This window comes from Sarcophilus harrisii, chromosome 1 (assembly GCF_902635505.1).
Source record: "Sarcophilus harrisii chromosome 1, mSarHar1.11, whole genome shotgun sequence".
NCBI classification, from domain to species: Eukaryota; Metazoa; Chordata; class Mammalia; order Dasyuromorphia; family Dasyuridae; genus Sarcophilus; species Sarcophilus harrisii.
Window position 1 is genome coordinate 243,352,032 of NC_045426.1, and position 23,242 is coordinate 243,375,273.

General features: G+C 32.3%; 1 protein-coding gene across 7 annotated transcripts in view; it reads left to right on the forward strand.

The window, feature by feature from the left end:
- The window catches only part of SNX24 (sorting nexin 24), a 270,365-nt gene that overhangs the window by 204,264 nt on the left and 42,859 nt on the right, over window positions 1–23,242 (forward strand). Inside the window, exon 1 of one of the 7 annotated variants that reach the window (XM_031939096.1) lies at window positions 1,624–2,805. The exons of the other annotated variants lie outside the window; for them this stretch is intronic. Coding sequence (XP_031794956.1) covers window positions 2,713–2,805 — 93 coding nt within the window. The 5' untranslated portion in view covers window positions 1,624–2,712. Of the gene's footprint in view, window positions 1–1,623; window positions 2,806–23,242 lie in introns of those variants that run through there. 7 annotated transcript variants of the gene reach the window in all.

Here is a 23,242-nt window from a genome sequence, read left to right on the forward strand (position 1 = left end):
TCTCCCCCCCCCCCCCAAAAAAAAATTAGAACAAAGTTAACAAACTGAAAAATTAGACCAACTTGTAAGATATTTGCTATAAAAATCAGTTGACTTGAGAAACAGGTCGGAAAAAAATCTATGAATCTTTGTACTTTGAAAACCATAACAAAAATTCTGTATGTTAATATTTCAAAAAAATCATGAAAGATAATTACCTAGATCAGTTAGAAATAGAAGGCAAACTAAAAATAGAATTTATCAGTCACTTCCCAAAAAGAAATCCAAAGCATCAAGTTCTAATCTGGAAACTATGAACAGAGATAAAAGCAAAAAGAAGAAAATACTGAGAACAATAAAGGAGACAGAAGCCCCAAGACATGAGTAACTTCCCAGTAAATATAAGTAGATCCTTAAAGGAAACCATGACTTGTCTACATCAACTCTACACAGACACAAGACAGAGACAGACAGAAACAAACATATGCACACACACACACACATACATACACACAAAATTTGACAACTTATTTGCTAAATGTGGTGAAGAAGTATGTAGAGTCAGGGTTTTAGATGTGATCTTGGCAACTGAAAGGTTTATATTGCCTCTAAAAGGCTACAGCATTATTACACTGATGATAATAAGATGAAATTCCATGTAGGTTGCAAAAATCATCTACTAATAAAATCAATAAAAATGTAAGATAAGAGGAATGGCTAAACAGTTGTTGTTCTAAAAATGACCTGGGAAGAAGGAAGGGATGTTTGGTGGATTATAAACTTTATATGAATCAACCATTTAGTGTGGCAGCCAAACTTAGTGACTCTTTAATTAACAAATATCAAGAATGGATAGTTGAATTAGATCTACAGTTTTTAAAAGTGAAAAGCCCCAAATAGAAACTCTGAAAATTCAAGTAGAAATAAAATGGGGAAAAAATAATTATTGAATTGATCCATAAAGTTAAATTAATTTAAGGAATAAATAACTAATATAATATAAATATTATTATTATTAAGTTAATAATTAAGATAAAAATTAATTATACTAATAGAAAAAAATTCATAGCATTTAAGAGTTTGTTTTATAGAAAAAAGTAAAAATAATAGCAATATTCATTTGGAGGAAAAAGAATCTTAAGGAAAATAGTGAAAACATAGAGGAATAAAGGGGAGGAAGCGCCAGTTCTCAAAACTTCATTGTAAAGCATCTGTAATTAACATCAAAACTGTTTGATACTGGTTAAAAACATTGATCAGTAGAGCAGATCAGGGACACGAAACCCAGAGTAATTTGAACATAATAGTATAGTACTTAGTACTTGTTAAACCTAAGGATACCATCTCTGTCTTTTAGGGCAGGGACTTCCTATTTGAAAGACAAACTCCAAATGGATAAAAGTGCTTAGATTTAAAAGATCATGTCATGCAAAATTTGGAGAAGAGGAGATACCTTTCATAACGAGAGAGAAAGAGAAAAAGTTAATGAACAACAAAGGATAGAAATCACCATAAAAGAGAAAATGACATTTTTTATTACAAAAGGTTTATAAGGTTTTATACAAACAAGTTTTATAGATTATAATTTTAAGGGAAAAATAATGAACTGGTGGAAAAAATCTTTGCAACAGATTCCTTAAGTAAAGGATTGAAAATTTAAAAAGGAAAAGAACAATTTTTGAAGTTATAAGAAAACAGTCATGCTAGTATACTTTTGGTGAAGCTGTGAATTGTTGCAATTTTCTGAAGGCAATTTGGAAAACTTTTTTGAAAGTAATGTGAAACTATACCTAAAATAAACCTCCAACCAAAGTCACTAAACTATGCATATCCTTTGACCCTGTATCACTAAGACAATATCCCCAGCACTTCAAAGACGGAGGAAAAGAACCATAATGTACAAACATAGCAGCACAAAATGGAAACAAAGGAAGTACCCATCACTGGGGAAATAGCTGAGTAAGTTACTGTAAATGCCAGTATTATTGTTGCATTAGAAAATAGATAAAGTTTGTATAAAAGGAGGATCTAGCTGGTACAGTAGATAGAACATTGATCTTGGAGTCTGGATCCACATTTAAATCTTCCTCCTAAAGATTTCTTTCCCAAAGAAAATTTCATTTAATGGGTATCATTTCTTGGATAGAACAGTGGGTTTGGGAAATGGGGAATTTGAAACTGAAAATAAAAGAATTCCAAAAAGAAAGAAAATATGAAAGGGATGGGATTAGAGAAATCTTAGAAGACTTGTATGAGATGATCCAGAGAGAAGTGAGACGTACAGTTTATACAATAATATCATAAAGAAAAACACATTTCCCATCTCTTTTAGGAAGTGATAGACCAAGATGCAAAATGAGACATGCATTTATTGACAGTGTATGTATAAATTTGCTTTGCTTGACTATATTATATTTTACAAGAATAGACTTTTATTTGAGGGTAAGATAGTTCTGAGAGTAAGAGGGAAGAGTACTAGAGGTCAAGAAAAAAGAACTATCAATGAAATAATTTTAAAATAGTAAAATATACACAATTATGGTAGGATTGATACTATATTATTTTAACCCATAATTAAGAAAAAATGTATATAATAGTTTCATGTATAGAGATATTTATATTTGTTGATCAACTTAATAATTTTTTAAAAGGAAATTTGGGAATAACAAAAAAGAAAAGAATAGAAGGGCCAGGATAGAACTTTGGCATGAATCTACAGTTAGAGGTCTTAATATGAATGAGGATCAGGCAACAGACATTAAGAAGGACCAGACAAGGAGAAACCAAAATAGCAGTGGCTTGATGACCCAGAGTGGAAAGTATCAAGTAAGAGAAGATGGTCAATAATGTCAAATGCTGCACATAAGTGAAAGAATAATGAGAATTGAGAAGAAGTCCTAAGATTTGGTAATTAAGAGATCATTGATAACTTCAGAGAAAGCAATTTCATTTGAGTGATGAAATTGGAAGCCAGAGTGCATAGGGTTTATGGTATGAGAGGAAAATAAGTAGAACTACCTAATACAAATTGCCTTTTCAGGGAGTTTGGTTGATTTTAAAAAATGGATAAATTGGAAGTGTTCAAAGAAGTTGGATGCTATTATTTGATTAATGTTTGGATACACATTTTTTTGGTTAAGCACTAGTTTGAAATTGGGGGTTATATGCATAATTTTGTTGGTTGTTCAATCGTTTGTCCTGTCTGACTCTTTGTATCCCCATTTTGGATTTTCTTAGGAAAAGTACTTAATGGTTTTCATTTGCTTCTCCAGTTCATTTTACAATTGAAGAAAGTAAGGCAAACAAAGTTAAATAACTTGCCCAGGGTCACACAGCTAGTAAGGGTCTGAAACCATATTGCAGTTCAGGAACATGAATTTTCCTGACTCCAAGGCTCAGAATTCTATCTGCTGCACCACCTAGCATAGTTTTTTATAATTACCCAAATGCTGATTTTCACTAACCTATATTCTCTTCTACTGAATTATATACTCTATCTATACTTTCCTAAATATTTTTGGTGCTACTTTATTATTGACAATTTAATTCATATAATTTAACTATATCTTGGTTTTCTATGCCAAATATTCTTTAAAAATCACTTTAAAATTAGAGATAAAAAATTAGAGATAAAGCTTTTGTAAATTCCTAGAGAATTTACAAAATTCTTCTTTGCCTTACTTAGGAATATAACATAATATATATAATACATATATATTATAGGAATGTAACATAATATAAAATAATATATTTGGAATAACAAATTCTTTCTCATTTCCCTAAGAATCCTTGGGATTCTTCAAACAAGAGTGATAACATTTGATTTCCTCAACATTTTTAGAAGTATATTCAGTGCTAGAACTAAGTTTAGATTTAGTTTCAAAGCTTGGTCTAAGAGGAGTAATATAATAATCTTCAAGCATTCAAAGGAATGTAAGACTTAGCTCTCAGAATAAAACTGAATTTTTCTCATATTACAAGCTGACTTGCCTGCTTATATATTTTTTTCTGCTATAAAATTTATAGTATCCCTTGGTGGTCCCTTCTGACTACTGTTAACTCATTGTTCTTTTGCTGTCTGTATATTTTCCCTGAACATTTTCATTGACTGTGCAATTTTTTTTACTCCCAGTCTAAGGTCAGAGGTGCATTCTCCATCCTTCTTTGTCATTTCTTATATAGATTTGTTTTTAACTTTAGTTCCTTGAACAAGCTCCATAAGGGCCACTTTTCATTCTTTGCATTATTTCTCTGAGGACTTGTTAGAAGCATCTTGATAATAGCTTTTTCTCTAGCCCTCTCTCATCTTCATATGTTCTATTATTCTGTGTACTATGGATTTTTATCTTCCAAATTTCTTGAACTGGAATGGAATTTTTGTTGGTTAGTTTTTTAGTAAAGTTATTGGTTAAATGGTACATACCATTTCAACAGGAACAATTAACATTCAGTTAATGTACTTGGAAAACTAAATTGGTGGTTAAACTTTAGAATAGCTACTTTATAAAAGACTACCATGCTACCTAAAGATCAGAGCTATTGGGGCATAAACTCAGTATTTGACAAAAATTTTGGGGGAAACTGGGAAAAAAGTGCAACTGAAACTAATTACAGATCAATATCTTACAACACATGCTGTCACATTTAAATGAGCACATGGTTTAAATATAAAGAAATTTTAAACATAAACAAATTTTAGAAACATCATAAACAAATTAGAGGATTGTGAAAGAAAATGTCTATATGACGAAGAATTCATGACCAAACAAGGAGAAATTTGCAGAAGGGAAAAATAGATAATTTTGATTATATAAAATTAAAAAGTTTATGCAAAAGCAAAACTAATTCAGCTAAAATTAGAAGAGAAACACGCAAAGAGGAGTAGGGTTGGATCTGCATTGCATCAAATTTCCTAATTTGCTAATAAAGGTCTCCTTTCCAAGATCTGTTAAAAAAAATCAAAATTGAAATAAGAGCCATTTTCCAAATAATAAATGATCAAAGGATATGACTTGGTAGTCATATTCTTCAGAGGAAGAATTCTAAATGATCAGTAGACAAGTGAAAAAAATGCTCTAAATTACCAATTTAAATTGCTAATTAGGAAAAATGCAGATTGCAATAATTCATACCCATCAGAGTTAACAAAAAGGGAAAATGATGAAAGTTGGATAGGCTATAGGGAAATTGTACATTAATGTGTTATTTGGGGAATTTTGACAAAATTAGTATTAAGTTTATATCCCAAAGAGATCAAAGTAGCCCTTTTTGTGTTGGAAACTGAAAGTGTACCCATCAGTTGAAAAAAATGACTAAACAAGTTATGGTATATGAATGTGATGGAATACTTTTTTGACCACCCCCCCCCCTTTTTTTTTTCTTGGAGACTATTGGAGTTAAATGACTTGCCCAAATTACACAACTAGTGACTGTCTGCCACTGGACTAGACTTCAAATCTTTCTGACTCCAGGGCTGTTCTCCATCCACTGTACCACCCACCTGCCCATGCTTTAAAAAATAATAAGAGAGAAGCATAGGAAGATTTGTATGAATTAATGCTAAGTGAAGTGAGTGGAAACTATGAATATAACAACATATTGTAGAGACAAACATTTTTGAAAGACTTAGGAACTCTGATCAACACAGTGATCAATCCAATTCCATAGGAGAGGTGATGGACTCAGAGTGCAGATTGAGCCATAAGTTTTTTTTTTTTTAATTTATGAAATAAAACAAGCATTTCCACAATGTAGTAGAATTTATTTTTTTTAAAATGACTGCACATGAAACTACAAATCTATTATGTACAATTTGCTATTCTTTTAAATATATGATCAAATTATCATGTAAATTTCTTTTTACCCTTCCCCAAAAAGGCCAATGCAGAAATTTGTTTTTTTTGTATGCATATATATATATATACGTATATATGTGAGAAAGAAGCAATAGACAAAAAATAAAATCTAAAGATCAAATAAAATAAAGACCTAAAAATAAAGTAAATTAAATAAATTTTTAAAATAAAATAAATTTTTAAAAATGTATCATGAAACACTTATTTCTGTGTGGTCAGTTCTCATGGTGAGATGTTATTAATTTGAAATTTATCATTTATCTATAGAGGTTTGCTTAGTTTTTATTTTCATTGCCTGTAAGTGAAAAGATTGCTAAGTAGTCTTAATGTTAACAAGATTATTAGAGAAGTGTTTAAACTAATAAAGAGAACAAATTATTTTTAAGCACTTTAGAATCATTTTGTCACATATATCTATATTTGATACTTCTATGAACTTGTGATCTCATCCATGTGGATACTCCCTAGAATAAAGCAGATTCTGAATCCTTTAATGCCTATCTATCTTATATACTTTTTGTGATTTGGCTTCCTATGAATTGTTGGAGGTATTCGTTAAATCTCTTTCCATTGTTCAGCTACCACTGGAGCATGTAAAATTGTCCACTGATTATAATTTGCTCATTTTTTCTGGTCATACATTTCCCTGATATAGTTATTGAAACTTTTCCTATGTAGTTCTTCATTTGCAATATGTTGCAATTTTCTTATAACCATTCTGTGCATCTCTGTTGCCTTCTATGTGGTAATCAATTTCAGTTCTTCACAAACAATAATAATTGTATATTTCCCCAAAAAATTATGCTTAGGAAGGAAATCTTGGAGTCACTGGAAGAACTTCCCAATCTCTTATTAAATATACTGTGCTAGGCTATGCTAACTATATGTTAACATCTCTGTTAATATATCCCCTAAGAATAATCTAGGCAACTAGTTTCTGTTATCATATTTGTTATAAGTAATAAAAATATTTTTAAAACTATCTTTCCTTAAATACTTCCCACTCAAATATTTTTATCTTGTTATTAGAATGGCTTTAGAGTCTCCAAGACCATGCCAAATAAACACAAATTAGATTTTTTGAGTATAAACTGGTCTGGGACTAGGTGTCTCTTAAAGAATCACATGTTTCTAAATAGTATTATAGTAGAAAAAGCAGAAATTGACTATCAGGAAATCTGAGCTTTATTTCCAGTATCTCTAAAATGAAGCTATTAAGCTAGATAATATCTATAGCCTCTTCTGCCTCAAAAGTTTTCTTTTAAAGTGTAACATTATGCTTCTTTTATATGGCTTTGAGGAAGTACATTAATGGAAGAAATTGAATCAGTATCTTCAGTTAGTTTTTTATATATTAGTAATAATTAATTGAGAAATCAAGGTGACTTAAAAACCTAAAAGAAAGGCAAAAATGCTATGAAGTAAAGAAAATAAATTTCAATAACACAATTTCACTAAGTTTAATGGGAACTATTTATTGGGAAAGATGAAGGGCTCTGACATATGAGGGAAACACACACACACACACACACACACACGGTATGAGAATCCAGAAACACTGTGAAGACTTTAGCCTCAGCTCAAGAATGGAACCAATGGCATAGCATAGTAGGTACTTAATAAGTACTTGTTGATTGAGTGGCTGATTTACCTAGTCTTCCTGTTTTTATATCTACCTCAGCAATGGAGAGAGAAGAAATAGGAGTTTTAAACTGGATTAGCAAGTTCTCAAGGGATGTTTATGTTTTGCCATGCTTCTGTTCTTTTAGCCACCTTTCCAATGACTTCACATTCCCTTTGTCACATATCTACTCTATACATTTTATTTTCCTAGATCTTTCAAATTATTTACCTTGATAGTAGACTGACTTTTTTCTCTTTCATGATAGTTAATGATTCTAAGAGAAACAATATAACAAATGACTGGCTTAACCAAAATAGAGTATACAATTGGGATGATTTCATATTAGTCAGTGAAGGGTAATGGAAGTTTTAAAAATTATTAATTGCATTATTAATAAACTCAAGATTTTAATTAAAAAATGAAGTATTTAAGAAATTGGTAACATCTTTAACATACTCAGTTAAATATTGATCTCATTCCTTATCATTCCCTCTCCCTGCTTTTTCTTCATTAAAAGGGAAATAGAGGATGAAGAGAAAAAACATAATAGGATATGAGAAAAGAAAATACCCAACAATCATAGCCATGAATGTGAATAAGATGAACTCACTCATAAAACAGAAAAGGATAACAGTACATAATAGAAAGAAATGTGCAGTAATGTATTATTTGTGGGAAATACATCTGGAACCTAAATTATGCAACACAAAATTAGAATGACAGTTTGGATAGAACTTCATATATCAAGGGAGGGTAGTAATTCTGATCTCAAAGAAGACACTAGTGATATACATATCACTATATGTATATACATATACAGAAAAATCAGTAATCAGTAGTAACATAAAAAATGCTCTGTCAGAAATGATTAAAGAAATGTAATTCAAAACAACTCTGAGAAACACCTCACACATATGAAATTGGCTAATATGACAGAAAAGGAAAATAATAAATGTTGGAGGGGATATGGAAAAATGAGGCTATTGATATTTTCTTTGTTGCTAGAATTGTGTACTGATACAGCCGTCCTGGAAAGCAATTAGTCCATGAGACTATAAAATTGTGCTTCCTTTTTGATCCAGCATTAGTACTACAAGGTTTGTATCCCAAAGAAATCAAAGAAAAAGAGAAAGGACCTTTATGTGCAAAAATATTCTAAGAATTGGAAATTGAGGAGATACCTATCAATTGATGTTTTGATTGAAAACTATTGTGCTATAAGAAATGACAAACAGGATACTTTCAGAAAAATCTGGGAAGACTTACAAGAACTGATGCAAATTGAAATAAACAAAACTACAAAAACATCGTACCCAGTAACAGCAATATTGTACAAAAATCAACTATGAATGAGTTAGCTATTCTCAGCAATACAATGACTCAAAACAGTTCTGAAGGACTTAAAATGAAAAATGCTATTCACCTCCAGAGAAAGAACTAATGGAGTCTGAATGCAGATTGAAACATAATTTTAAAAACTTTATTCTTGTTTTGTTTTGGTCTGTAGTTTCTTTTGCAAAATGACTGAATATAAAAATGTTTTGCAGTACTGTGCATGTATAATACATATAAAATTGTTTGCCTTCTAAAGGAGAGGGGAGAGACTGAAGGGAAGGAAAGAATTTGGATCTCAAAATTTATAAAAACTAATGCTAAAAAATGTTGCTTATATGTAACTGAAAAAAAAAGGGAGACTACATTATGCATAAATAGATGATAAATTACACACACACGCACACTCACTCTCTCTCTCTCTCTCTCTCTCTCTCTCTCTCTCAAATGCATACAGATAAACTAGGACAGTATATTCAACAAAGCTAGGCACTGAGGACATCTTGAGTTTATTTACCCGAGTGAACTTTTTTGGTTCAGAAACTATCAGGGAACTCATGGTTGCTCTGTATTCAAACAACCAGGAAATAATGTCAGCAGCCTTAGCTTTTAGTCCATTGCCAGCCAGATCTTAAGGATAAGGGCCTTTTATAAAAAAAAAAAAAAAAAAAAAAACTAATTTAACTTATATGGGAGCAGCTTGTTTTGGAATTAGTATGTTGCTCCTACCATCTTGCTGAAAAGATAATTGAACTGCATAGAAAAGAAAGCATCAGAACAATCCTTATTGGGGGACTTTAGTGTACTTCTTTCAGGTTGAGAAAAATCTAACAAAAACATAAATAAGAACCAAAGTACTTGATAGAACTCTTGGAAAAGGTAAATTTGATAGACCTCTAGTGATTAATGACTATGAATAGAAAGGAGTATAGCTATATCTCACCTTTATAAAAATTGACCAAGTACTAGAACACAAAAATTTAATAACCAATTGAAAAAAGCATATAAAGAAAGCATTTATATTTAAATTAAGACTCATTAATATGATCCTAAAAAGTATGTATCAAAGAAGAAATCATAGAAATAATAGTTGCATTAAAGTTTTCCAAACTTCTGGGACACAAAGTAGGCTTTAGGGGAAAATACATATTTCTAAACTCATTCATTACCATAAAAGAGAAATAAGGTATCAAAGAATTGGAAATTTGATTTTTAGAAAAATATTTTTAAAATAAAAATAGATATTCTGAAAATAAAATGAAGATATATTTTTAAATGATTAAATAAAAGACCAGTAAAATAGATAAATAATTTTAACTAATTTGATTTTTTTTTTTTTAAAGAAAAAAGCCAAATTAGCAAAGTGGAAGGGGAAAAATGGGGGGAGGGGAGACTCACTATAAAGAAGAAATAAAAAAGTATTTTCCTCAATTATATACTAACAGAATTCTTAACTGCAAAATACCTTGACCAAAAATAAAGAGTTTTAATAATCTTTTTAAATAATGGAATGAACCAAAATTCAGTTCCCAAAGTTAAAAATCCTCAATATAAGATGAATTTATAAGTTCTTTTTTCAAATATTCAAAATAATTTACTCATACCACATAAATTGTTTTCTAAAAGGGAAAAGAGATGTTCTTCTAAATTCTTTAAAATTTTTTTTCAATAGTATTTTTATTTTCCAATTACATGTAAAGGTAATTTCCCACATTGAGTTTAATAAGATTTTTGTTTGTAAGTTTTTTTCTCTTTCCATACCTTACCTTCCTCCCTAATCAAGACAAGAAGCAATTTGATATAAGTTATTCATCTATGATCATTAAATTCTTTCTATGAAACAAATATAGTCATATATATTTAAATCAAGGAAAGCTATCCTTTAATGAAAACATGTTTGCAAATATTTCATAAAAAAACTATTAAAATCTAAAATGGCACATTTAAAGGGTTATTCAAAGATTAATTTGAATTAAATTAAAAGAATATTTTAAAAGGTTATTCACTGTAACTTGGTTAAATTTTTACTGGGGACTGCAAGAAAATATAAAAATAATAAATTATGAATTCATAGAGAGGCCAAAAACCTTATCAAATACAGCACTCATTTATGTTTATTAAAAAAGAACAACATTAAGAACATCAGATTAAGTATAGTTTTTCCTAATATGGTAAGCAATCTTTTTTTTTTTTTTTAATAAGCCAAGAACTATTGTTATCTATAAAGGAAAAATGTAAAGGCCTTTCCATTAAGAGTTGACATAAAACAAGAATGTCCATTGTCACTAATATTTTTTCATGTAATTCTAGAAATACTAACTGTAACAATAAAATAAGAAAAAGAAATGGAAAGAATAAGCATAGGTAAAGATAACTAAGTTATGGCTTTTTTCAGAAAACTTGATGGAAAAAGAAATAGTGATAACTATGTCATTAAAAAAGAAAAAGAAAATAATGTCAATGAAACATTTTTTCCAAATGCACAGGAGATCAGAATGAAATTCAGAGGGAAGCTCAGGCAAATAGATAGCTTTGTAGAAAGCAATACACACCATATTCAAATATCTGGGAGTCTACCTACTAAAGTATATCCAAACCTTATATAAATACTACTACTTTTTAAAGAAAGAAAAGGTAAATAATTAAGTCACAAAGTTGCTCATGGTTAGGCTGGACCAACATAACAAAAATGATAACATTACCTAAAATATTTACAAATTTCTGTTTTTATCACTTAGATTTGCAAGAAGTCATTTTGTAAAACCAGATAAAATAGCAAAATTTATCTAGAAGAATAACAGTGAAACTATAAAGAAAAATAATGAAAAATGGTAGGTACGGAAGTATAGTACATCTCAAACTACGTAATAAAACTGTTATTTTAACTCTTTATTACTGGTTAAGAAATAGAAAATTTGATCAAAAGAATAAGTTAAATAGAACTAAATTCAGAAATAATCTAATAGTAGATATTTGATAAATCCAAAGATACCAACTACTGTGCTGAGTATTTCTTTTTTCTTTTTCTTTTTCTTTTTTTAATAAAAAACTTCTGGGAAAACTGGAGAAAAGTGTGGCTAGAAACTAGGTGTGGAACAACAACTCATTTCTTATACCACAATAAACTCCAAATGGACACATGATCCAAACATAAAAACTGTTTGTTTTATAAACAGATGTGTAGAAAGTGATACCTTTTATAAAAGATGTGTAGAAAGTTATATCTTTCTAAACTTATGTAAACAAAGAATAGAAATCATTACAAATGATATACATACATTTTTACTTTTTCACACAGGCATGGTCAATTTTGGAATTAGATTATTGTGCTAAATTTTAACTATACTTTGGATCATTCCTTGGAACAGTAAACATCTGGTAGAAAATGGATAAATAAGAGATTATAGACTCTATAAAGCACTCTAAAAGCTTATAGTTCTCAGCCCCCAAGGAGAGTGACACTGCGGCCTACTTACAGTACCAAGGAGGTATTGATTTTCTTCCTTCCCTGTTTTTAGCTGCACCTCTGAATAAAGCCTTATATGAAGCATCTCTCAGTGAAGAGAGAAAAAAACTGTCATGAACTTTTTCACCCTAATATTGGGCTTTTCAAACCAAACCAGATAGAAAAAGAAAGAGCTTAAGGACTCTTAGAAACTCTGCTAGTTAATTCATTGCACAGCTTTTTGTGCACCCTGGCTGTATATGAGTGTATTTTAAAGAAACAATGAGAAGGAATGTATTTTTTAAATGTTTGAAGAAAGAATAAAAGAATCCAATCAGTGAAAACAATGCAGCCTTGTGCAGTGATCTTAGAAGGTTAGCTAAGTGTTCTTGTTCAAGTTTTCAACAAGATGTTCAGATACTGTTATAATTGGCTGCTGAGTAGGTTTGGACCTAACTAGAATGCCAGTGTTCGATTTCACAGTGTCCTCTGTGAAGAAGTGTCACCATTTATGCTGGCTTTAGTGACAATTTTCTAAAATGGAAACTCGTGGGAAATCATTACACTGTTTATATGTCTCCCTTGTCGGACAGCATTATCTTGTGATATTTTATCAGTGTTTTCCACTGCATGATGGCATCTAGCTAAGGTTAAGGCAGAACAAGTCCCTCTGTAATTTTGTGACTATATTTTACTTAGTGAAGAAGAAAAGATAACTGACAATTAAGTACTAGGGATGTCACTAAAAGAACATATGCAACTAATCAATGGTATCCTCCAGGAACATGATTTTATAAAGCTGATAAGGTAGAAAAATTGGGATTTTGTGATTTGTGTTACATGATGATAATTGCACCTTTTCAAGAAAAAGATATTTCTAGTGAAGTAAATATTGGGCTTTCAAGGGACATGGTCTATTTGCAGGGCTTTTTTTTATTTTTCCACCCAATCATTTATTAAACTAAGAAATTATTTATAAATTCTCTTTTTTTAGTATGTGAGTTTGGTTGTTAATAAGAAATAGCCTGCTCCACTAACTTTTTTTTTTTTTTTTTTTGGTGCCACTTCAAATAATGAGAATTAATATTCTTGTAACGATATATTTTGAGAAGAAAAATCTAACGGCTTTGTTTCTAGTTCTTAAACCTTGTTGTTTAGTTTCAATTGTGTCTGTTTGTGACCCCTTTTGGGGAGTTTTCTTGGCTAAAATATGGGAGTAGTTTGCCATCTTCTCCAGATCATTTTATAGATAGACTGAGGCAAATGAGATTAAGTGACTTTCCCAGAATCATCCATCTAATTAGTATTTGAGCCCTGGATTTGAACTTATGGATCTGGGTCCTCTTAATTCCAAGACCATCTACTCTTGCCATCTATGAGAAACTGACTTAATTTTAATATTTAACAGCCAGTAGCTACATTGGAAAGTTTAAATATGACTCTAAATAATTTTTAAATCAAGACTAATTTTCACTATGTTTCCTGAATAACTGAATAAATAAGTTATTAAAAATGGAAAAAAAAACATTCAGTTAGTACTGTGTGATAGACACTATGCTATGCACTGATGATATGAAGGGACAAAAGATAGCCCCATCTCTCAGGGAGATCACTGTCTAACGTGGAAACCAATAATCAAATAACTATGTATAACCAAGCTACCTACACCATAGGTTGGAAATAAAAGAGAAGGCACAAGAATTAAGAGAAAAGACTTCCTGAAGAAGGTGTGATTTTTAAGCTTTTTTTCAAGTGAAGCTTGAAATCTTGAAGAAAACTGAAAGGCAAGGATGAGGAGAAAAGGCATTCCAAATATTGGGAAGAACCAGTGAAAAAGCCAGTTAGGAGGTGGAATAGCTTGTTTAACCAATAACAAGGAGGGCAGTGTCCCTAGATTGAAGAGTATTTGAGGGAGAAGCAGGAAATGGACAAGGCATAAAGTATAAGATGACTGAAAAAGCTAACATTTGAAGGGCTTTGAACTTAAAGCATTCATTAAGTGTCTGGAATATAAATATAAAGGTAAGACAGTCTTTCCTTAAGAAACTTGCATTTTAATGGGGGAAACAACACATGGAGGGCAGTGGTTGCCAGAGAAGGAAGTTTGGGTCTAGAGAGATACAGGAATAGCAAATTGTTTCCCAGAACAGCCTATTAACATGACTTATCCAGCAACAAAGTAATATTAGTTTAGCTACTGATCCCCGAGCAAAAGAAAATGTGGGATGAGAGTGGAGGGGAGAGAAGGGGAAGCTAAGTGTAGTGTTAAAGCAGATGGCAAAATGACCCAGGATGTATGGGATTTGAGGTATGGTATAATCTACTCTAGGACTGATAAAATAGTCTTAAGTGAATTTCCCTTCATTTGTCAATCATTATCATTTAGCTGCTAGGGGACAAGTTACAAAGCTGAATGAAATGAGTTCCAGGGACTCGGGGTCAGGTTTTTTGGAGATCTAGTTTAGAGGCTGTAATTTCAAGAAGGGCAGCAACAAGTCAGTGACAAGATGGTTCTGGTGGACTGCTTGATGGAATGTGGAAATGCTGTTGAAGAAACAGTATTTGCCATATAGTCTAGATAAATTTTTTCTTAAAAGTTATTAAAATCATGCTAAATGCTCAAGAAATTAGCATGGCTTCCTAGTAATCTAAGCACAAAACCTAGTCCATAAGAAGGCAGGAGTTTCTTACTCTCGGGCTAGACCAACGACAGAGGGAGAGAAGCAGTGTGTAACTGAACCGTGCTCTGTCCTTGCTGAATATTTTTTCCATGCTGTGGTTAAGTAAGTGAAGTCTCTTCATTTCAGTTCCAAAACTGAAGCATTTATACTGATCTGAATCATGCCAACAGAATAAATAGTTTGCACTCATTCACCAAACAAGACTGCTTAGCCCCAGGCTGGGATTTCCAAAGTTGAAAAGATTAATAATAACCTGTTTTAAAGTCTATAATATACTAACAAATATTGAGTTATATAGTATATCTGAATTCATTTTATTCCTTATTACACAACATTATTCATAACCTTTTCCTCAAGATCTGCTGATAGGTATTTGGAATCCAGAATAGTTATACTGATATAAGATGCATTCTTTCAATTGTAAAATAAACAACTTTTTATTAAGCAAATATTTGTGCAAAGTACAATTTTATATGCTATAAGACATAAAAATAAGATATGATTTCTACCCTCGAGAAATTATGTTTTGTGGATATCTGTGAATCTGCCTTTTTATGTGATTTAATTGCTCCAGCTTAAGTTACAAAAAGTGGCATATTTACTTTAAGATTTATTAGGCACTTTTCTCATTGTTATGAGAAATAGAAGTATAGTGAAGTAGGTGGACTAGGGCTCAGAGAGTTTAAGTTGCTTAAAATAATTATACAAGTATGTAAGAGAACTAGAATTTCAAACCAGGTATCTTAACTCCATTGGTAATAGAACTTCTACTCTTTCCCATTGCCTGTTTATAGATAAAAAGATATATTGATATAATAGGTATGTACCTATTATGTGTTTTTATTCTGACCATAGAAATAGGAAATAATTTACATCATCTTCTGAAATAACCTTTCCTATACTTACAGACCACTATTTATATATATTTCTTCATTATTACCAGAGAGGCATCTTGACTTATAGAAGTCAGAAAACTTGTTTCATTATTGTCTTTTTTACTTAATAGTTAATTGTGTGACATGTGAAAATATGGAAAAACTACTTTCCAGTGCATTGTTTTTAAAAAAAAATCTGAAGAACCTTAAGCAAGGAAATTATCCTCTCAAAGATTTTATTCAGTAATACTGAGAACTAGGTTATGAATAAGTTTAATACCACATTGTGCAATAATGTTTTCTTAAATGACAAGATAAAAAACAAGACCAGAAGTCAAGCTTCTTTTTTGGAGGGCAAGCATACTGTTTGGTACCAAACATGGAAGACACTAAGCTCCAAACAAAGGTCAGTAATTTAATAGATAGTTATTAAACACCTAACTTTATGCCTTGACCTGGACATTGGGTATAAGAAAATAAATCCAACAGACTATTCTCCAGAAGTATACATTCTAATAATGAGTAGGGAACAGGAAGAGAATATATATATAAACAAACAAAAATATTGATCCTTGGGGAATATGATAATTGCAAAAAAGAGATCCTAGCAAACCCACTGAGGAATTTATAGAATGTCTAGAAAGCTTCTTGGAGGAAATGGAATTTGAATTGAGCCCTGGAAGGGGGAAAAGAACTTCATCTTGATAGAGATGAGCCAAGGCAGTCCATTCTGTGCATGGTAGATGGTTTGAACAAAGAAATGAACACAATAGAGGTCAAAATATAATTTGACTAGAACAGTGTTAGAAGTGGACCTGACCCTATTAGTTTAGGTATGGGAACAAAATAAGATATCTGGTCACTAAACATTTAACAGAGAGAGGTTTACCTAGCTCTAGCATTGAAAGGATATATATTGGAATTTATGTTTGATAGAATTTACCTCCACTCCCTATGGAGACTCATCTCTTTAATACGATTGACTTAAATGATCTTGGATATCCAGCAAAACTCAAAGAACACTGATCCCCTGTAAATGGAACCTGGTACGCATGTGACCAGGAAGCCTTATCAAGACATCCATTTAGAAGCTGTGTCAAGAGAGATACAACTTAATCCTTCTCCTATCCCTGGGGTTGATCAAATTCCAGTATTATTTAGGAAAAATTTAGCCTAATCCATGTTGGGAGGGAGTAGGGAAGAGAAGAATTCTGATATTTTTTCGTCCTAGCATGAGTCACCCTATGGTGCCAATGTGTTGGGAATCTTCTAGAGGATAATTCTCAAATTATCTTTCTTTAATCTATTTTCCAAATCTGTTGTTTTTCCAGTGAGATATTTCACATTTTCTTTTATTATTTTCCATTCTTTTGATTTTGTTTTATTGTTTTTTGATACCTTATGGAATCATTCATTTCTACTTGCCCAATTTTAATTTGTAAGAAGTTATTTTTTAGGTTAGCTTTGGCATTTTTTTCCCATTTGAGGAATTCTGCTTTTTGGGGAAATATTTTCATCATTGCAATTTTGAACCTCTTTTTCCATTTAACCAAATCTGTTTTTTAAGGTGTTCTTTTCTTTAATATTTTTGTGCCTTTTTCCCCCAAGTTGTTGTCTATTCATAATTTTCTTCCTTTGCTCTCATTTCTTTACTGAATTTTTCCTCTATTAACTGCTCTTATTTGATTTTTAAAAATTATTTCATAGTTTTTCTAGGAATTTTTGTTGGGCTTGTATCCAATTTACATTCCCCACCCTCCATTCCCCTTTGGGACTTTGCTTATAGCTATTTTGACTTCATTGTCTTTTGAATTTGTCTTGTAACTTGTCATGTTCAGGTTTTTGTTGTTGTTATTTGCTCATTATTCTGGCCCATTTTCTTGGAACTTTTTGTTAAAGGTAGACGCTATTCTTGGTATTGGGGAATGAAGGTGATGGTATTGGGAAGCAAAACACTGTCCCAAGCTTATTTTCAGAGTTGGTTGTGGTAACTCCAAAGTCTTCTGTGTTTCCAAAATGATGTGATCTTGGGAGAGGTATGGTCACTACTGTCCTGCTCTACAGTGTCCCCGATCTCTTTTAAGTGCAGATGATACTGCTTCTTAAGATTCCCCCTCCTTTTTGATTGAAAGTACTCTCCTCTTCCCTTATGCTGTGAACCAGAAGTAGGTATAGGTATTGAAATTGCCAGTCATTTCTGCATTCAGTGCTAACACAAGTATCCCCTGTAATCTCCTGAGCAGCTGTGAAGCTGTTGCTGCTTTTGTTGCTGCTGTTTCTGTCACCACCACCTAGTCAAACCATTGGTGTTTCATTAATGTGGGTTTGACCAGCCTTTACCCTGTATCAGAGCTCTCTTCTTCCAACATCCTAAGTTGTTTTGGACTTGAAAAATGGCTCACTCTGACCTTTTGTTGGTTCTGACACTCCAGATTTTGATTCAAGGAATTGTTTTAAAGTTATTTGGAAGAAAATGTTGGGAGAAATCGTCTGAGTGCATCTTCTACTCCATTATCTTTGTTTCACTGATCACTTACTGTACAGACTTGTGTTCAATATGATCTTTCCAGATGCATTTAAGGTGTTTTGTTGTTGTTGGTTTTTTTTGCTTTTTCTCATGAACTGATAATTAGCTACTTAATGAAACAAAAAGATAAAGCTGAAGCACTTTTAATTAACTATTAATCAGAAATGAAAATAAAGCATCTTTGTAATTAAAATATGTGATTATAAATATTTTTTCATTCATATATTTCTGGTTCAGATCTGATATCATTTGTCTGGGGAATGCCCATGAAGAAACTTATTCCACTGGCATGATCCCAAGTGTTGTCTGATCCAACCACTTGGAGGATGGCAAGATAGTTTGTATCTTACCTTTCCAGGCATAAGCAGTTAGGGGCTGGGTCTGTGCATCCACATCTACCTGTATCCCCAAACATTCCCCAACTTCATGCTCTCTCTCTGCTATGCAAGCTTTCAAGCCTCTCTCCTTTTGAGCCAAGTATTGAACTCTCAAGCCAGCTGTCATTGTGAACATCCCCACCTACATACTCACCCTATGAATTCTAGATTATTTAATGGCTTTAACCTTTCAGAGGATGAGTTGTGTGTTCCATGACAATGAATTGTGAGGGAGAACCCTTTTTATTTTGGGTATAGAATGCATCATTTGGCATGAGTAGGCATGGATGAATTATAATCTGCATCCTTTCCCCACAAACATACTCTACTCCTCTTCATCTCATCTTATTTAAATATTTATTTTGTGTGCATATATAATTTACAAATAAGGCAATATAGGCATAATAGGGATTCATTTTTTTATGTAATTAAAATTTATGTAATACAGATTTATGTAATTAAAATAATTTGGAAATCACTGTCTTAGAGAGTTATGTGATGGACAATGAGACATTAAGCAAACTGCCTTCAAGTCATATGGTGACTTGAGAATACAGGAGTATTCATTCTCTCCCTCAAAATTCTGGGGCACACTTTCTCGTATAATACTTTGGTCTCTAAGGAGACTTATCCTCAAACTCAGGCTTAGGCTTAATATAGTCTCTCCTTAACATTGATATCACCAAGTTCACATCCAAAAGTGTGAACACTACTGTATGAACCCTTGTCTCAGCTGCTTTGACCTGGCTCCTGAACATTACTCCTCATGTCTTCAAGTCTCAAAACTGGACTTGCTAGCCAAAAGTTCTAGTACAGGCTTCATTCTTGGACTTCCTGATGGCCAATACAAAGGCAAAGAATCAACCCTTAAAATATTGTGTTATTCTGCCATGCTGAAAGAAGTCAAATCAAGAGAAGGGAAAGGTTCTGGCAGCTAATTCCTTTTAAATGTCTCCTCTTTCTCTCTCTCTACCTCATTCTGGCTGTGTTGCTAATCAAAAAAGTTCCTCCTCATTATGTAATTAGCTGATTGGAATTAGTTATAGAATGTTTACACAAGTCCACATGGGAACTGCAACAACTATAAGGCCCAGACTTAAACCCTCTGTACACTTAGTATATACACTTGGTTTTATTGTAGCTCAAGGTGAAGAGAGTCCAGTTTCTTATTACAATATTCAATTACAAAAACGTAATTTATAGGAACTTTAATTTTTTTTTAGGAACTTAGATACTGGGCAAAGAGAAGTTCATTTTCTTTCTTTTTTCTTCCCCCCCCCCCCAATTTATTTTATTTGAAGAAACAAAATAAGCAAAAAGAAAAACAGAAAAGCAGTACCAAACAAAATAAAACAAAACAAAAGAGAACATATCATGTGCTCAGCAGAACATCAGGGAGGATTCAAAATTAACAACAAATATCAATTTAAAAACGTGTGTGTGTGTATATATACACACAGACATCATATATATATATATATATATATATATATATATATATACACATATATATATGTATAGGGGGAAGAAAATATACTCATGGGTATTCATCTTTTCTTTACTTCCTTGTAAATTGTTCTTTTGTTCTCTGTTGCACACATTATTTACTTTATTCATTTTTCCCTTATTTCATCCCCCCACTATCCCTAAGCAGGCTATACTTAAGAAAAGGTATATTTATATATACAAATGTAGATACACACACACACACACACACACACACACCTCTCTCTCCTCCCTCCCGACTACCCCCAAGCAAGCAACAGTTAAGATATATTTATATATATATACATACTTATACACACTTACACAAACATATACTCCACATACACGTCTTTCCTATCCCTGCTGTTTCATTAAATTTTGCTCCATAACTTGACTTACTATTACTTAACCTTTCCCCACCCAGAGATCCCTCCCCTGTCTTCTTTCCTCATCCTTTGCTTCCCCATCCATCTATCCCTCCCTATGTATTTTTTTTTTATAGATTTTGGAGGGTGCTATTCCCTTCAAGATATATATATATATATATATATATATATATATATATATATATATATATATGTATATATGTAGTTTTGCCTATTGAACCCATTCCCAATGTAAGTAGGTTTTCAGAACTATGAGCCCTCCTCCTCATTCTAATGCCTCTGTATCTATTCTTTCTCTGTATCTCATTTGTGTAACATTATTATTTTTACCTTTACTCTGCCAATTTTTCTTTTGAGCTTTCCCTCTTGTTAATGACATAAAGTATATATTTCTCATATTAAAAAAATTAAAAATTTGCCCATATTTAAATAGTTTGTCCATGTTGAGTTCCTTAAAATTGCTCTTTGATATTGACTTTTATATGTTAAATTTTTTTAAGTTCGGGTTTGGTAGATAGAAAGTCTTGAAAATCTGCAAGTTTGTTGAATTGTTTTTTCCTCATTGAAAATTATAGATAATTTTGTTGGATGTGATATTTTTGGCCATAAATCTAGTTCTTTTGCTTGTCTATAGACATGCTTCCAAGATCTGAGGGCTTTTATTGTAACTACTGATAAGTCTTATACTATTTTAATAATAGCTCCAGTGTATTTGATTATTTGTTTCTTGCAAAATTTTCTCTTTGATCTGAGATTTCAAAATTTGGCAATAATACTCCTATATGTTTCCACAAAGGATCTCTTTGAGATGGTGATCAGTGTATTTTTTTCTATTTCTACTTTCTCCACTCCAGGGCAGTTTTCTAGGATTACTTCCTGCATTATTGTGTCAAGGTTCTCTTTTTGGTCACAACTTTCTGGCTATCCAATTATTCTTATATTTTCTCTTTTTGATCTGTTCTCCAGCTCTGTTGTGTTTCACATTCTGTTTTATTTTCTCATTCTTTATAATGTTTTGTTATTTCTTGATCTCTCATAACTTCACTGGCTTCCCCTTGCCCAATTCTAATTTTCAAAGTGTTATTTTCATCTTTGAATCTTTGTGCCTCCTTTTCTAATTGGTTAACTTTTTTGTCATAATCTTCTTGTTTTTCTTGGATGGTTTTCATTTTTTTTTTCTTTAGATGTTTCTCAATGCCTTTCATTTGATTTTTGAATTCTTTTTTTGAGTTCTTCTATAAATTGTATCTGGGCAGGGAGCCATTTCATGTTACTTTTGGGGGTGGAAACCTTTTTTACTAAAGAGTTCTCCTCTGAAAATGAACCCTGGACTTTCTTCTTCCCATATGTTTCAATGGTGGGGTTCTTTCTTCTTTGCTGGCTCATTTTTTTAAAAAATAAGTATTAGTGTAAGCACCTCTAATTGTGGAGTGGGAGATGGTACCTCAAGCTTTCCTTCAGCTCTCCCCTCTGACAAGGAACCCCAAACTAAAAGTTCCACCCTCCTGCAAGTGCCCACAGCCAGCAACTTTTTTGCCTCGCTGCTTCTGCACTCCCCAAGGACTAGTTCTTTCTCACCCAGGGCAGCATCTCAGCAGCACAGCTAGCCCTACTGTTCCCAGTCAGCTGAGGTTCATTCTGTCTTCCCTGACTCAAATCTCCACTAGACTAACAGTCCGGGAGGTGAAAGTCTCTGTGGTTCCTGCTGAGGTTCTAGCCCGCCCGCCCAAGGAATCCCCATTTGGTGTTTCTGCAAAGCTAACCCCAGAGGTATTTGTACTTCACACGGGTTAATCTTGACCTGGAGTTTTTCTTTAGATTTTCTCTGGTTGTATCAGAAGGACCCCTGTTGTGCCCCAAGTCTTCTTGATTTTTCACCAGTCTGTGTTCACCCTGAGACACAAATCTGTTCTTTGTGGGGGAATTCAGGAGAGCTTGAAATTTACTGATCCACTCCACACTTTCCCAGAATTCCCTCTTTTCTCCCTCTCTCCCTTTCCTTCCCCCAAGAAGTTCATTTTCTTGTGAGGCCTGGACTAACTATACTTCTTACTCCTGGAGCATATTTGTAGCCCTGTAGTGAGGAGAGGGATTGTTCTTTAACAAAAATTTTTGGAGCCATGCTGTTCAAGAGACTGTTTCACCAAGTTCTATAAGTAGCAGCTTTAGCATACAAGCCAGGGGGACAGACTGCTAGTGCTATATTAGTCTCAAGTCTCTGACAAATAATGGTCATAGTTTCCAGTAAGGTAGGCATTTTTATACATATGTTGATGATACTTTTATTATAAATAATTGTAATTATACTTTACCTAAAATAATGCAGCCATACATTATTCCTCATATTTAGATTTAGAGCTGAAAGGGACTATGGAGGCCATTGAGTACTACATTCTCACTTTAAAATTGAAAACAACAACAACTGAGAAAAGAAAGGATTTTCCCAGGGTCTCATAAATAGTATCTGAGCCCAAGTCTTTCTGTCTCTCAGTCCAGCAGCACCCTATCCACTATGCCATGTTGCTTTTCATTGAGAAAATCAAGTTTGCAGAAGATAGGCAAAATTCATTCTAGGCATGTTGCAATGATATAGGATTGTGTTAGAGATATAAACAGATTTTTTTTGCCTGTCTTTTCTCATTAATGATCACATTCTAACTGTAACCAGTGCATTGT